Here is a 16,665-nt window from a genome sequence, read left to right as displayed (position 1 = left end):
AGCTTTTGATCTCACACCAAGGAGAACACTTTATGAGATGTGTAATATGTTTGAAACAGAAGTATCAAAGCTAATTACACCAACAGAGAAGGCCTTAGGCTCTCCCAAATGCTTCACAGCTATCCCTGTATTTCATTAAATGAATTACAAAACCCAAATGCATTTGCAAAATGAGACCAGAACAGGACCGAACAGCGCAGTTCTCATCTTGCCCTGAATTTTAACATCTAGGACACTAAGAATGGAAACAGAATGAAGTGGATAATGTTAATGATTTCCCACCACTTTGTATAAAAGGTTGGAAGTCATAGAAATACTTACTTCTTAGCATGAGCCAATGCAATAGCATTGGCAATTAGTGAGGGAGATAAATCAATCGATTTTATGATGTCTTCTACCATGTTTCCAAATGCTTTTAAGTTCTTCATATCTCCTTTCACTGCCAAAGCCTCAGCAAGTACAATAACTGCTGGTCTAGTAGGCAACAAGCCACTGTCAAGCATTCCTTGGAAAGCAGCTATGGCATCTAATGAAGGTGAAGAAATAAGGAAAAAGTAATTGAGATTTTAGTTGAAAAAAACCCACACTGCTGGTATCATTAACCTTACATTTATAAAAACATGTATAGAAAATAATTCTCGTGCTGAAGTTATGCCCCAAAATCACTATCGGAAATTATAACAAACATATATACAAAACTTTCAATGGCAATTTAGGATACAATGCTTTAATATTTGTTCAATAAAAGAAAGTATTAGAATAAGTTTAACATTAAATTATCCCATTTCAGTATCCAGGTCAGGGAAAGCAGCTATGTCACAAGTGCCCTCCCTTATGACCGTAAAGTTGTAATGTTTTAAGCTTGTTTTTTCTCCAAACAAGCTATAATGAATTTTCTTTACTGGAAAAGAAAAATGTGGCAGACTTAAGAACCAAGATTACAAAAATGTAATTTATTACCAAAACTGCTTAAGTCTAGTATTTTAAGTGTGCACCAGAACTTTGTTTACCAACATTTAATTTTAAATAGAAGTACGTAATATGAGTGTCCACAAAAGAACAAAAAAACTCCGAACTGGACAGTTACTTTAAGAACTCCTAAAATAACAGGAGTCACATGCTAAAAACACCCCAAATCAGTCTTCTGTGCATCTGTAACAGTCGCTCTCATTTTTCTAACCAGAATTCTTGTCGATTTACATTAAACATGAGTAAACATACAGAGAAACACATGACCCTCTGGTAAAAACCTCTTAGTCCTTACCATCACAGGCAGGATTAATCACAGATAATAATTATCATACTAAGGGATAACACTTCTAACATAATATACACCCACCACTTGAACTTCACAGTATTAACATTTCAATTCAATATTCAGGTACTGCAGAAACCAAATACCACCTTTCACAAGAGAGGAAGAAAAAACATCCTGTGTGCCTAACTTTTCTTCACAGCCAACTTCCCTTCTGCCCCATTTCTTTTTTTCTTTCTTTCCTTCTCGTTTAGGGGAAAAAAATGAGTAATACATCAAGGACGAAATTCCCAAAATCTAAAAGCAATCTTAACACACATGTAAAGTTCAAATTTTCTCCTGGTTTTATGTGGGGACCTCCCTTTAACACGTAGCCTAACTAGCCTTCTCAAGAACAAGGAAAGAAAAAGACTTGGAAGTTGCATGCATGCAGCACTACTGCAAGAAACTGTGTTCGAGTAGCATATCGGGTAATTCTGCTGGTACCCCTTTTCCTGTGCAAAAGCACTCACATTACTACTAATCTGAATTCATAATTTAATCCCTTGATCTTTCAGTACTTAAAAGAAGCTAACTTTGCTTGTGAAAACCCACTACTTATCTTTTACTTATCTGTAAGTTCTGCAAATTCTGTACCATAAAACTCAAGTTTTGACTCTTAACTTTTTTTTTTTTTTAAACAGAGTTCTTGCTAGAAGATATTATAGTTCTTTTGAGGCTACTTAAGGAGCTACATAATTATTTTTTAAAACCTGTACTGCATTAAATTGCAAAGAATGATGACGAACTGTCTGAGGAACTGGTAAGTTTTACAAAAGTGAAAGCTCATGAGATACGTCTGCCATCACAGGATGTATGTTAAATGGAGCTCACTAACATAAGGTTACAAGACTTCACCCTAAAATTTGAGCCTCAGAAAATGACCAATGTGACTGAAACATTTAGTAGCTTGCATTTTCAAGGCTTCACTTAGAAAGAGAAGCAATTATCTTTAAAAGAGAAACAAGGATCAATTCTGATTATTCAATTAAATTACCAAAATAAAGCTTGTTCAACGCACAAAATAAAAGCCAATAGAATGGTGCAAAATCATGCATTCCCCAACAGCTTCTTTATATTGTGCAAAAAGTAACATTTTGGTTGAGGTAGCAAATTATCTAGGATGCCAGCTAAAAAGCAAATGTATAGTTAAAGAAAAATTGTCACAATACAGAAATATCAGTGATGTTCTGAAGAAGGGAAGATGTGGGAGTGCAATGTTTAGGATTAGAACTAACAAAACTTAGTGACACCCTGGACAGAGGCAAAAACAGAAAATATACTAGAGTAGTATCAAATAAAGTTTACATGAAGGATTTGAAACTGCAAAAAAGGTAAGACTTGCCAACACACAAGACAAGCAATTGCATTCACTGCAAATACTTCAGTCAATGACACCTGGCAGTGATGTCAGACTGAAGGGGGAAGGAATTTGAAAGTTGAGAATTTTATCAGCTGCAGGAAGGAGTACAAGTGAGAAGAGGTGTCTAAATGCTCATCCTAGAGTATTTTCATGTAGCTACTATTACATGTGTATGGGCTACTACAACTACGCAAAGTGGAATGAAAAAAAATTAACAGATGGCAGAATCAAAAATGGATTTTCTGGTATGCCCGCTGGTATGAAAGTGAAACCCAGTTCAGTGCAATACATATTTTCATACGTAGCCACTTTGATGCTTAAAGGTATCATTTACAATGTGTATCAACACCGTACATACATTTGCAAAGGGGTAAAACACAGCACGGCATGTAAAACTACATGCTTGCAGAGTTTCCTACTCACACGAGTTCTAAAGAACAACTGAATATGTAAAATCTAACGCTGTAGAGCTGAATGCTATAGGCTGCAAAACAACTAATACCGAGAAGTAAAGTAACACAACTGTGAACTTTATCCACCATCTTCTTGTGTGCCCTCAAATACTCTTCAGCCACCATTTTCTTTTCTATTGTGATCGTTACATTAAAAAGAAAGACAAACAATATTTGTAACTGTTGGTATTAAGAACTATTAAAAAGTATTTGATTAAGTTTTTAAATCAATATTATAATCATTTAGTGCACAATCATGCACATTTAACAGTCAATTTAACTCATCTGGTATCTCACACAACCACCACAATATGCAAGAAACAACTGCTGGGAATTGTTTCAGATGCTCTAAAGTATGTTAATTTCCAAAGCAAAATGACTTGTGCTGTGAATTTTAACACACTTGAAAGCCTGTACTTTCTCTCGTTCTGGAGCACAAATTTTGCATGTCTGAAGAGCTGTGATTCATCTTAAGAAAACCCATCTTGTGTTAAATGGAATGGAAACTGGACTAAGTGGTCAAATGACAAGTACATTCATATTCAAGCTGTATTATAAATGCATGTACAGTAATTTACGTCTCTCAGCTACCACAAAAGGCTCTTGATAAGCAGGTAATTTGCTAAATGGACTCCTTTATCCAAGTATTCGAAGGGCGTTACAAGAAAAATCTGCAGAGGCATTAATGTGACGTAAAGGTCAAGCATTGTGACATACCTTTCAAATAATCCCGCCTAACTTGCGATATGATGAGGAGGCTGCTGGCAGCACTGTTCAGTGTGAAGCCCTTGATGTGGGTCTCAGCACTAAAAGAAGCAGACATTTAGAAAGGAATTACTGACATGCTTCTGATACGATAATAAATGGTTGAGCACCAAGGTGAAATTATAAAAACTACTGTTCGTATGTTAAAAATATTGCTGCAAAATATCGACCTGGAGACAGCTTTTGTGTTATCCTGTCAATGGTTATAGAAGGATAATTTTTTTTTGCATTCTGACAGATGACAAAGTTGGAAGTGAGCAACAAAAGAAACAAAGTACAAGATTTTTTTTAAACAATCGGTTCAGATTCTTGAATGCTGACATATTAGATGACTAAAATAACTGCATGCCCTGCATTGTTCTGTTGTATCCTAAGCTGGATACTTTTTCTTCTTTTTTCAATAGTCACCATAATTATAAAATGTAAAACTATTCTTTCAGCAATAAAAATGAAACATTTATTTTCAGCACTGTATATTTTAAACATAAACTAAAGCATATTATGAACTAACACCATATCATTTGGTTGATTAATTTTCAAATTTCTGTCATCTAGATGTATACAGTTTTTTAAAGTGAACATACTACGTTTGCTGCCTTAGCCGTGTTAAAATTGTATTTGGCTTATCAATTCTTTATCTCCGACAATACTACACAGCACATACCTATAGTAAAGAGGATCTTCACTTTAAGAACATTGCTAAAGCTTTTCTAACACTCTGGAAATTAGGCAAGAGAGACTAACCAGCCTTCACATCGATGCGAACAAAATGTTTCCATTCCTCAATGACATACAGCCACATTTTTAATATACAGGGATAACTTTACAAATGTTCATTTCTAGATTACAAAATCTCTGCACAGAGAAGGGGGGCATCGCCATTTACCATATCAGCAATCAAGATAAACCTCACTGATCATCTTGTGGCAAACAACTGAGCAGCCTACCTACTTGAACTTAAAGGCTGAGCGGATTGGGAGGTAAGCAGGGTCATTGCTAAATTATTCCCCTCAATCCCAAGAAAATCCTTCACATAGTACACAATATGACTATCCTCTCAGTCACTTCCAGCCTCCCAGGCTCACAAATGCAGTCACTGGACTCAGGATTTTCTTACTCTCCCAACCAATCCTCTTAATCCCTGCCTAAGCACCCACTGCTCAGTTCTGCCTTTTCTTTTTTTTTTCCCTTTGTCCCATCTGTCAAAGCCCTTAAGTCAACAATTCATGCATGAGACTGTAAATTACATATAACAAAGGATTTACTTTCTCCAATCTTCCAATCTTCAGTGTGATTAAATAGATGTTACCTACTATTACAGAACTAATCCATCATTCCCATACTCCTAAATTTCTATTTAAAACTTTAACTAAATGCAGTAAATACTCCTCAAAACAGTGCTAGGATGCCAAAGCAAGTAGACTCGGGTTGACCAACAGATCAGTAACCTTCTGTTTGTTTTTTGTTTGTTTGTTTCCAAACGCAGAGTGGGAGTTCAATTTCCTTCTACCACAACATGACTTTCTCATTGAAGTTTCTCAGGTCTGATGACAGTACGGAAGTTTTAAAATAATCTAACCCTTTTAAACACAAAAATTACTTATTTTGTTGCCTATGCTAATATTCATACTAAAGCTCTCTACATATTATTTAAATTTCAAGTTTGGCTTCGAGCAGAGTAAAAAGAAAAAGATGTTAGCTTATACAAATTAAGGTGGCTTTCATGTATTTTATGAAAATATTGGGAGTTGCACAAGTTTCAGGCCACTGCACACATTTAGGCTTTGTAGGAATAATCTCTCTGTAATATGAGGTTGGTAAAATTGTCAAGCATGCAGAAATGTGTGCGAAATAGATTTGCTATTCTTCAACCATGTGTACACACAAAATCACTTCCTCTACTTCAGTGAATAATTTAAAGCTTACAGACTTTTGAAAATGCTTAATGTAAGCATGATTTTGTTATTAGAAAAAAGATACACAGATAAACACTATAAACACTGGTAATAGTAAGCATTTTCTGTCTTGATGTAACAGTGAGCTGTTATGGGCTTCTCAGAATGTCATTATTTGGCATTTCTATGCTACATGATTGAGTATGAGTTCTGAAAAGCACGGTGGTTATTTTACTATGGTTGGCTTTGACCAGAACCTCTTATTAAATCCTATTTTCTTTTTTCCCCAAACATCTCGAGATTCAGAGGCTTTGTCCCTAAAAACACATTTCAAACTTTCTTAGTCTTTAACATTTTTTTTTATTCTTTTCTTTCCTGCATTTTACATCCTAAAACACTTATTATCTAAAGCAGGATTTCTGAATCACCAACACCAGGAACAAACCACCACATTCTCTCTCCTCTTCCGATCTGCAAATTACTGCTTGTAACATGCAATATTCTGCGCATCTTCCTTACAAGCATGTTTGAGCTGTGGAGCAGGAAGCCGTCAGTGCATGCACAAGTCTTCAGTGAAAAGTTTCAAACTTCTTCCTTGAAGAATCTTTCTATATACTTTTCTATACATGAAGATTTTCTATAAATGTTTAACAAAGTAGCTAAACTTTTTCAGCATAATTTGTACTTTCAAACATGTCCTTTCCATCTTTTATTTATAAACATTTTTAGTTATTCTCATTTCAAGGAGCAGAATTTGATGAGCAGGTCAAGTTTTTCCTTGATATAAGCCTTCTATCCATTAAGCACAAACATTCCTTTTCATAAAGCTCGGTTACTGACACCGCGTTGGAAAAGTGCTGTTTGTGCTTCTGAACGTGGAACTTAACCATTTTTCAACAGAAGACATTTCACTGATCTAGACACTTTTAAAGAAAACATTAAGATAATAAACTAAGTTAACTCCAAAAATTATTAGACTATGCAGCATGTAAGTTACCCACAGCCACTTTCTAATCCACTGTATTCAGTCAGAACACAATGAAGGAAGCCACCACTCTTGTTTTAGCTGCAGAAATGAAATGACTTAAATTACTTAAATTTTTGTTCTTCTTAACTCTAGCTTGATGAATAGTAACACTTAATTTGAAGTCTATAATCTGGCCAGAATGCACATTACAGGCAACACTTCAAGCAAGTGGTGCACCACACAACTCACTAAAGGTTAATTCAATACTGGTGACTCTAATAATGTATGACAGCAGGTTGGATTTCTTTCAGAAGCGTAACAGCTGGATCTAAGGTTTATGGTCATCTCCTAGCCACTGGCATAACAGTCAAATGTACCATTTTGCATTTGGCAGGCAGCCAGCTGCCAGAGAGTGTGGATAGGGTAGGGTAGCAGCAGGGATGGGGATTGAGAAGGCTCAGGGGCAGTTCAGTGAAGGAATCTTGTCTGTTTGGATATTGCTCTAAAGGGGAAAAGGCAGACTGCCAGAAGGGCAGACTTTCAGTTCTGATGCCAAGTGCAATTGTTGATACTGTTAGTTGAAATGAGTTATTAGCAATACACACTGTCTCTTCACTAGATTTTTTTTAATATATGGCAGACTGCCATATGAAGCATTGGTATATTTCTTACCATAACTCCCAATTACCAGTCATGAATTGTTTTCCCATTGAAATTTAAGGACTTAGCTGAAAATGATCCAGAAATTATTTAAAGAACAACAAAAAAATTTCCCAAAACCCCAAACCAGCAAAACCCAACAATTAAAATCACCAAAATGCAGAAAAGCCTTACATGTGTTTCACTTGGATAGCTTCTTCAAGAGAATCCTGTGATAACAACGCTTTTATAAGAGCGATATACGTACGATAATGATAGTCCTTCTCTTGTGTTTGCAGGAAAAAATCGTAGGCCTCTAAAAAAGACAAACAGCCCAAACAAAGTGTCATGTTATAATACTGGTGGTCATAAAAAGTCATTTTTTCATTGAAAAGGTCCATCTGAAATCATTTCATCCTCTTACATCTTTGAGACCAAAGCTGTTGGTCACAGCTTGTTCAAAACTGCTTGTACACAACAATCAACTGACACAAGCCTCCAGAGAACAAAAAGTTTGCTACTCCTGGTTTTCCATATATAGCTGTTGCTTAAATACCAACACAACTGGTTAGAAGGGGAAGACTCAAGATTTTTTTAAAGCAACACCTAATGCTGGGGTATATAGTTACAGTATCTGGTGCATGATCACAACAGCATTTAACAAATAATATAGGAAGTGATTCCAATATGGGGAGATCAAATTATTTGGCTACGACAAGATTTATACAAAACATACAATTTACAAATATACAGATATTTAACAAGTAAACTACGCTGCATTTGTTTGACTGATTAACAGTTTTATTTCATGCATTCACAATAACTGTCAGCGTATGAAAAGATGTTACCAAAAAGGAAAAAAAATGATAAGCACACTTTTCAGTCATTTATTTTTCTGAAACAAAATTATGCAGCTATAAACACACAGCCTAGGTAGCAGTCTGAGCTGCAACACAGTTTTCTAACATGTTAAGAACCAGAAATCATCTCTTGCATCTAAAACCGTGATCGTATGTTTCCTTCAAGGAAACTTAAAAAAAAAAAAATCCCTTTGCTAATTTAAAACTAAGCCACAATTATCTTTTACACTTTTCAGAAATAATACTACAAATTTTATAGCTATGCAGGAAGTTTTGCTCTTATACATTGAAAGAAATGATGAAGATAACTTGTTTGAATCTTACTGTCACAAGAAGCATCACACTAGTAGCACTTACTATTGTGGGCTGTAAATTTTAAACTGGCATTCCCAAAGCCTGAACAGTTGGTGTTAAACTGTTGGTCTTAAACTTCTTCAACCAAAATGTATACATAAAAACTTGGTGAAATGCAGGCACAGAATTGACCATGCATAAAATAATTACTTGCAACACACACACACTCACACACTGAGTTTATATTAGAATTAACATTGCTACCCATAATCTACTTTGGACGCTCTGAGCTACATTAAACATACATGAACTGAGATAATTTTTACAGTAGTGTTCTAACCCATTAAGTCCAATTCCACGTACGTGAATTCAATGTATGAGACAGAGATACGAGAGAGATGGAGAAAGAATATGATTGATGTCTGACACTACAATAGTGATTGCATTGTCAACCAAAGGACCATAAAACAGCAACAGAATGTCACAGAAACAGTCTGGGAATCCTCCCCCCCACGCTCACTTATTGGTCTGAGGTTAACGCTTGGCCTGCTGCAATGTGCTGAATGCTCCTGCCTGCTCAGATGCCAAATACCACAAATTGCAAAGGAGCATTCACACCCAAATCTAGCAGAAAAGACACCTTTTTTCCACTTTTCTGAAATTTGAGGTACTGGTAGACTTGTAATCGCATTCAGTGGTAACAAAAGCTCTCTCACTGGTACAATCTATTACAAGTGCCACTTTTCATTCAGAAAAATGTAACTGACTGGTGATATGTTTGTTCCTTCCAACAGTAAAAGCCTACTTAAATTTTACTTTTTAAAACAAAAAAAAAATCTGTATGTTTGAAGACTTCTAATGTTCTCAGACAGAACTAGGATTTCACTCCAGGTTTCAGTATTCCTTTCCACTAGTTGGGTACAGAAGTGGACTTTGCCACCAGTGGATATAATATCAAGCATATGTTACTATCAATGATCTTGGTCCAGGATGCTAAAGATCTGCTTCTACAATGAAATATACTTAAATCTTTTTGTAATGACTACTTCAATGCAGAAAAAAAAAATCTTAGTGTCGGTTTTGTTTTCCTGTTCCAAAATATTTAGTTGTATATGTCAATCCCAACCTCAGAATGATTATCCTATTCAGATTAGACTATTTTCTTAACTCTATTTTGCATCCGTGCAAGTAGCATGTTTAAAGTATACCTAAATGTGTCTCCAACTGAGATATGTACCTGATCAGGTGTTATCAGCTTATTGATTCTTCAGATGCTATCTAAAATTACCAAAGTATATTAGCATTCAGGAGAGAAAGTTCTTGGTTTCAGAATCAGACGGTGTTATACAAGCTATTTCAAGTAGAAAGATCTGTTAGAAAAGTGACAACTTGCCAAGAAAGTCTCAGTTCTCAAGACAGTCAAATTTGTTTCAGGAATTGCAACTGTTTGGGCTATGTGTAACATGATCCACTTGAGTCAAGTTCTCACACTGCAGAATCAGGATAAAAACGCAACCGTGACTTGCATAAATCAAGCACTTCAGAGAACAGATTTTCAAAACACCCCCTTGTCAGAGCGGATAAATTCATGAAATTAGTTACATAACTAGATTAAGTTAATCTTTTTCCTATCAGAAATGCGTTGATAAAAAATTTATTCTGCCCTATTACATTTATATCAAAACTACATTATAATGTTATACAAAAGTGACAACTTAGTTTAAGACAAAAAGAAACTGTTTCCCAAAATTTGTCTGTTTCCCCTAATTTCCAATAGCTCTAGACTACCTCCTCTCAAGCACTGCTGCTCTGAATAAAAGAATATGCAGGAGTAATTTATTGGTAAATTCAGTATCAAGTGTCACCACAGACTAGTAGCAGTTACAGTTTATAATTTCGTATTAAACTAGTGTCCCTCCAAAGTCCAAGCTATATTTAATTTCCGCCTGCTCTCCACTTGCTCATTTATGTTATTGAAGGCACTGGATACTTTTCTAGGAAATACATATAAAATTCATTCCATTAATTTTGTTTATTGCTCAGTGAAAGGTATTTCTGCTTTTCTGTCTTTTGATTCCAAAACTTTACCACCATGAAGAATTTCCTTAAAGCATTAATGCTATGTTCACCACAATACCCACGACTGCACACCTTACATACAGAATATGCAGAGTCCAGACTTCTAATCCGTGCTCCTGAGACTCCATACTTCTCTAGGGTCATTTTACTAACAACAGAAGGTAACTGTCAATGACTAACAGGTTCTGCTTTTAAACTCAAAGCTTAGTCTGTGGGTCCAACTTGCAAAATACACTGATAAGAGAAGAAAACGAGGTACCTTGTATTTATAAATCTTCATAATTCAGCTACATTAATTATTTTAACTCATTTAATTCTATTTTATGATCTCTCAAGTGAGATCTAGTTATTTACCATAATAGAGGCAAAGAAAAAGATTTCAAGAATATTAAGATGATCTGCACCTTGGCTAATGCTAGAAATGGATCAATTATGACCCAGTTATGCTAATTCTGACTCTGTGACAGTGTTTTGGGATGAGATGAATAAGAATGGATTTCCAATTATTTAAACTAAGCATAGACTGAGCCAGAGGAATTGTACTGCAGTACATTCCTCCTTTCTATACACAAAGGCAAATACCCAAGCACAAGTTAATTCTCTTTTTAACTCAGGCAGAGAATTTTCTGCAGAATAGCTATTTACTTCTCACAGCAGAAGATCTGAAGTGATCTCTCAATGAAGCCATTTTATTTGTTGGGTGGCACCCACATGCCAAGGGCTTTGGAAACAGTGAGCTGTGGGGACACTGATTTTGATTTTTTATTTATATTGTGTATTACAACCCAAATAAACACATTTTTAGTACTGTTTGTCTTTGTAGGAGGAAGATCAAGAGAAGGTAGCTAATTTTAGGGAAAACCATGGACTATAATTGCAAAGAAGTTAAAGACACTAGGAGACATATCTCCCTTCAAACAGACACAGATAGCTTTGCAACATTAACAGAAAGAAAACAGACTAACAGATAAAAGCCAGAAAGGAAGGCAGCAATAAAAAAGAATAGCTCAGTTGGAAGGGAGCTACAAAGATCAAAGTCCTCTTGCCTGGCCTCTTCAGGGCTGACCAACTTAGGGCATTTTAACGAGGGCATTATCCAAATGCCTCTTGAACACTGACAGGAGTGGGGCATCAATCACCTCACTAGAAAGCCTGTCCCAGTGTCTGATACCCTCACAGTAAATAATTTTCTCCTCATGCCCAGTCTGACCCTCCCCAGCCCACCTCTGTGCCGTTCCCATGCATCCTGCCATCGGATCCCAGGAGCAGAGCCCAGCACCTCCCTCTATGCTTCCCCACCTCGAGAAGCCACAGAGAGCAGCAAGGTCTCCCCTCAGCCTCCTTTTCCCTAGACCAGACAGCCCGAATGTCCTCAGCCTCTCCTCACAAGACAGGCCTCCCACCCTTTTACCAGCCTTGCTGCCCTCCGCTGGATGCTTTCAAGTACTTTAACATCATTTTTATAATGCGGAGCCCAGAGCTGCACACAGTATTCAAGGTGAGACTGCTCCAGTGCTAAATACGGCAGGAGAATCACCTCTTTTGACCAATGAGAGGTGATCATCTCCATAGTCCAGACTCGTCTAATTTAATCTCATCTAAGTATTTTCTTTGTTAAATCTGTACCTTAAATTAAGAGATAGCTGAAGTATATTTTGGATCTAAATCTGATCTTATTATTAAGGCAGGGACAAATCCAAAGTCTCTGAACAACTTCTTGTAATGGATAATTGCCTTCCCATGAACATGTGCCTGCTATTTTGCTCGCAAATTATCCTTCTCTCTATGCTTCTCATGTCTTCACCATAAAACTTGCAGCCAAAGAGCTAGATTTACTGGGAACCACACAGGCACTTACAATGCTGAAAGGGTATTTTCAGTATTGACCCTGTGCATAGTTCCTTATGTTTAACAGATTAAATTTAAGTTCTAGAAAATGGTATTCAACTAACAATATAAACTACAGACCAGCAATACTTCTAAAATTTTAAAATCACCTACTTCACCGCAGACCAAATTTGAAACATGCATTTAAAGTCAGTATTTCAAATGACACTTTAAACAGTTTAGCATTTGCTTCTCTCATCAACTTTTGAAGCAGAACATTGCTAAGTAAGCTTATCATGTAACTTTTGTAACACACTAGCAAACCAACAGAAAGCGGCAGCAAGCATCTCTTGCTCTGTAGTTAGCAGAAATCTAAAGCTTAGCGCTGGGGGGGCAGCAGCGAGTTTCAGTTTACCTTTTGCACTATTTTTCTTGCAAAGCATCCTTATTTTTCTTTCTTCAGAAGAAGAAATTGGGCTTCTTGTTTCTTCTTGTCTAGCCTTTAAAACAAAAAGCTTATTTAAATTGCTATAATGCTATTTGTTAGTATTTTTCATTGGAAAAGTATACATTCAAAAGCATTGTTAGCTACCAAAGGTGAAGACAGATTACCTTAGGTACCTCAAATGGGACAACCTGACCATTTTTCTCAAGTATATCAGCCAGCAAGGTTAGTGTTTTCTGACGAGGAACAACATTTTCTTCTTGCATTTTAGTCCAAATTGCTTCAGCCTTTGACCAGTCGCTGTTGTTCTCTGAAACAAGATTTAAGTTTTCAGATAAAAGCACATTTAAAGTATATATACATATCTAGAGTCATATCTTTGGAAAATACTTTGTCCGTGAGTCAGGTACTTCTGCTTCATATGATCATCAAATTGAGAAGTTCTAAAATACTGTTACTACTCAGAAGGTACAGGAAGATGCAAACAGAAGAAAAAAGACTGTACAAATTTTTAAATGAACGAGAAAACACAAAAATATTGCAGAATTTTTCCCCCATCTCATCAACTCAAATATTCCTCCTTATTAATTGCCAAAACAATTGGAAAAAGATTTGAAACGTTTACAAGACATTCTAAGGTACCATTTCTAAATTCCAAGATCCATACCCACTTTCCACAAGGTTCTAGTACCACTTCAGCTTTTTAGAAGAGGCAGCAAACTACCTTAAAACTGATCATTTTATTTGACTTAAGGACTAAAATTAACATTTTTAAACACAGGTTATTATGGCAGTAAACAAAGGAGGATGGAGAATGTTTGATAGGTTTTCTTATGTTTGTTTTGGGCTCCACAACTATCAAGCAGATGCTGGCAACTGCAACAAATTCAGACATCAAGACAGACAAGGGGCTTGAGAAGATTGAATAAAACAGGAAGTTGAAGAAGCTGGGTTTTGTACCACCTGGAGAAAAGCAGTCTAACGGAGGAATCTAATTGCTGTCTTCAGCTACTTAATTGATGGGTCTCTCCTTAGCAGTGCACAGCACAGTTTGAAAGGTGATGGTTAAAAGTTGCAGTAATGGGACAGTATATGAGTATATGAATGCAGTATATGAGGATGGTCAAACCTTGGCACAGGTTGCCCACGAAGGCTGTTTAATTTACACCCCTGGAGGCATTCAACACTTTACTTGACAAGACCACAGACTGATCTAACTTTGAAGCTGTCATAGCTCTGAGAAAGAGCTAGACCCAGAACTCCTGAAGCTCTCTCATTTTTTCTCATTTTCTTCATTTTTCATCTAATTTTTTCTCTTACTCTACATAAACAAACACAATGTTTTCAACATTTTTGATCACAGCTTGAACTAAATGGTAGATGCTTCATTTTTTTAATACTTAAAATAGATCTTAAGTGTGGCTTTGGTGCACAGTGACAACTCTCTACTGTACTAGTTCACTGGGCAGCTTTGATAGATAATTTTAAATGGTTGAAAGCAGGGGTGTGCATGGTTTTTGTCTTTTACAGTGACAGAAACCCACAAATGTTTTCCACTTCTTTGAGTAGATGGAATGGGTTTTGTCTTTTCAAAGACAACTGAAGATTTTGTATGACAGAATTTGATAAATTCTATCTTCTTGGATTCTCTTCCTAGCAGGCACACTGTCACACCTAGTCGCTGCTAGAGGTTGAACAAGATGACGGTGGAAAACAGGAAGACCCCCTCCTGTTGAGACAAGGGTGTGTATCAGGCCTACTTGATATTTCAGGGTGAACCAGTAAACACAAAGCCAGAACAGGGTAATGCCACAGTTTTGGTTTTTTTTTTTTTTTTTTTTGAGACTGTTCATAAAACGAAAAGGAACAAAGATCACAAGAAGTCTCTGGGGCGGGGGGGGGAAATACTCATACCTTCTGCTTGTAATTATATGCAATGGGGATGCAGCGTCTTTCATTGCTCTACTAAAAGGGGGTTCTAATAAAACATTGTTTAGCGAAACAACATCGCTGGTTCTAGTCAAATTAAAATATACATGGGAAAACAGCCTAGTTATTTCAAGCTCAAATCCAAGTTTTCCCAAGACCAAATATATCAAATAGCTGTAATGACTCCTTAATATATAACCGTGATATAAGGCTTTGTGTCATCTTTCTGAAATACGTAGCAATCCTTGTAACGCCTTTTTTTTTTTTTGTCCTGACTTCCTATTTGGTATTCAATATCCAATCCTGAGAATGCAAAATATTTTCTCAAGACTTTAAATAACTAGAACTAAAGACTCTAACATTTTTACTGTGTATAATACAGTATGATACACTGAATAACAAAACCGACACAAACAGAAAAATATAGAAAATAAATGAAATTAACTACAGATACATTCTTTAACAAATCTGTAGTACAGAACTGAACTTCCAATTTAAAAAAAAGGTCAATTTCCATAAGTGATGCACAAGTTTGGCTATAGGTGGTGAGGAACTGGTAGATTTAAAAAAAAATCCCACACCTTTCCGGAAGATGTAGGTAGATCCATTTAAAGTAGAATCCAGATCTTTAATGACCATAAATATAGAAAAAAGTGAGCAATTTTTCTTCTTACAAGCATATATATATATATTATACATATGTATATATATATATATACACATAGTAAACTTTTAAGTTATGACACAACAGAGTAACATGAAATGGAAGATTTATACTATATAAGTTCTAGGGTACTGTTATGCTGAGCTCTGCAGGTAAAAAAAAAAAAAAAACAAACAAACTACCTGTACTCTCCTCCCCTGCAAGATGCCTCAGAAACTATATCCATACTAATTCTTTAAGGACAAAACACCTCTCCAATTGAAAATGAAAAAGATTACATGTTAACTTACCACAGAGTTGAAGCAGGTGGTAGTACATTTCATCTCTATCACATTCAAAGAGATTTTGAGTTAATTCTACCAATTGTTCCAAAGTCTCCATCTTTAAAAAGAAAGATCATCATCTCAGCCAAACAATTATTTCCTACATATGTGCACTTAGATACTGTGTACATTCATCTAAAATATTTCTGTTTAAGTATATACCAGCGTTTACACATGGCATTAAGTTCACCTCATCAGCCTGTCACACATCTTCACACAAAAAAACGTCTAGCAATGAAATATTTCAAAACAATTATTCTTGGAACATAACGACAGTTCTACAGAAGATGACATACAAGCCACGTACCTGATTATTTGATATACACTTTTTTGCAAACCACTGCAACCTTCCAGGGTGGGCTCTTAAACCAGGAGTCTGCAAAATAATATTTCCACAAGAAAAAAAAAAAATTACTTCACACAGAATATTCTAAGCTAAAGTAGGTATGATACACGTCCTCATAGTAACAGTTTATAGGTTTTGTTTTTTGACAAAGCTCACAAATAATCAAATTAAGCTGCATTTATGACAGGCTTAAAAATTGCAGTCATTTTTTTGAAGACATTTTCCTTTTTGATCAAAAATTGCTGTGTCTGCACTGACAAACACAGTTGCTACAGAACATACTTCAGATGAACTGAAGTATTAAATAATTTCCATCACTGCAGTAATGGAATATTATTACCATTACCAAGGGTAATCATTTCTATTACTCATGGTAAAGAGTTATACCAAATGTTTCCAAACTGGCTTCACAATGAAAGTTCATATTCAACATCACTGCAGTGATCATTAGCAACTAGAAAACCGTGCTTCTCACAATGGCAACGGTGACATTTAGTGCCCTTTACTGGCTCACATGAGCTGT

The 16,665-nt window shown here is 35.9% G+C and overlaps 1 protein-coding gene across 2 annotated transcripts in view; it reads right to left on the bottom strand.

Moving 5' to 3' along the window:
* Positions 1-16,665, bottom strand: part of LRPPRC (leucine rich pentatricopeptide repeat containing) — a 93,298-nt gene that overhangs the window by 12,171 nt on the left and 64,462 nt on the right. For both annotated transcript variants that reach the window (XM_083829112.1, XM_083829113.1), the window contains exons 26-32: positions 16,104-16,172; positions 15,764-15,854; positions 13,048-13,190; positions 12,851-12,935; positions 7,571-7,691; positions 3,827-3,915; positions 322-526 (exon numbers count right to left, since the gene is read on the bottom strand). In XM_083829112.1, coding sequence (XP_083685238.1) covers positions 322-526; positions 3,827-3,915; positions 7,571-7,691; positions 12,851-12,935; positions 13,048-13,190; positions 15,764-15,854; positions 16,104-16,172 — 803 coding nt within the window. The remainder of the gene's footprint in view (positions 1-321; positions 527-3,826; positions 3,916-7,570; positions 7,692-12,850; positions 12,936-13,047; positions 13,191-15,763; positions 15,855-16,103; positions 16,173-16,665) is intronic.

This window comes from Anser anser (genome assembly GCF_964211835.1).
Source record: "Anser anser genome assembly, chromosome: 3".
Taxonomy (NCBI): domain Eukaryota; kingdom Metazoa; phylum Chordata; class Aves; order Anseriformes; family Anatidae; genus Anser; species Anser anser.
This window is presented reverse-complemented; position numbering and strand designations above follow the sequence as displayed.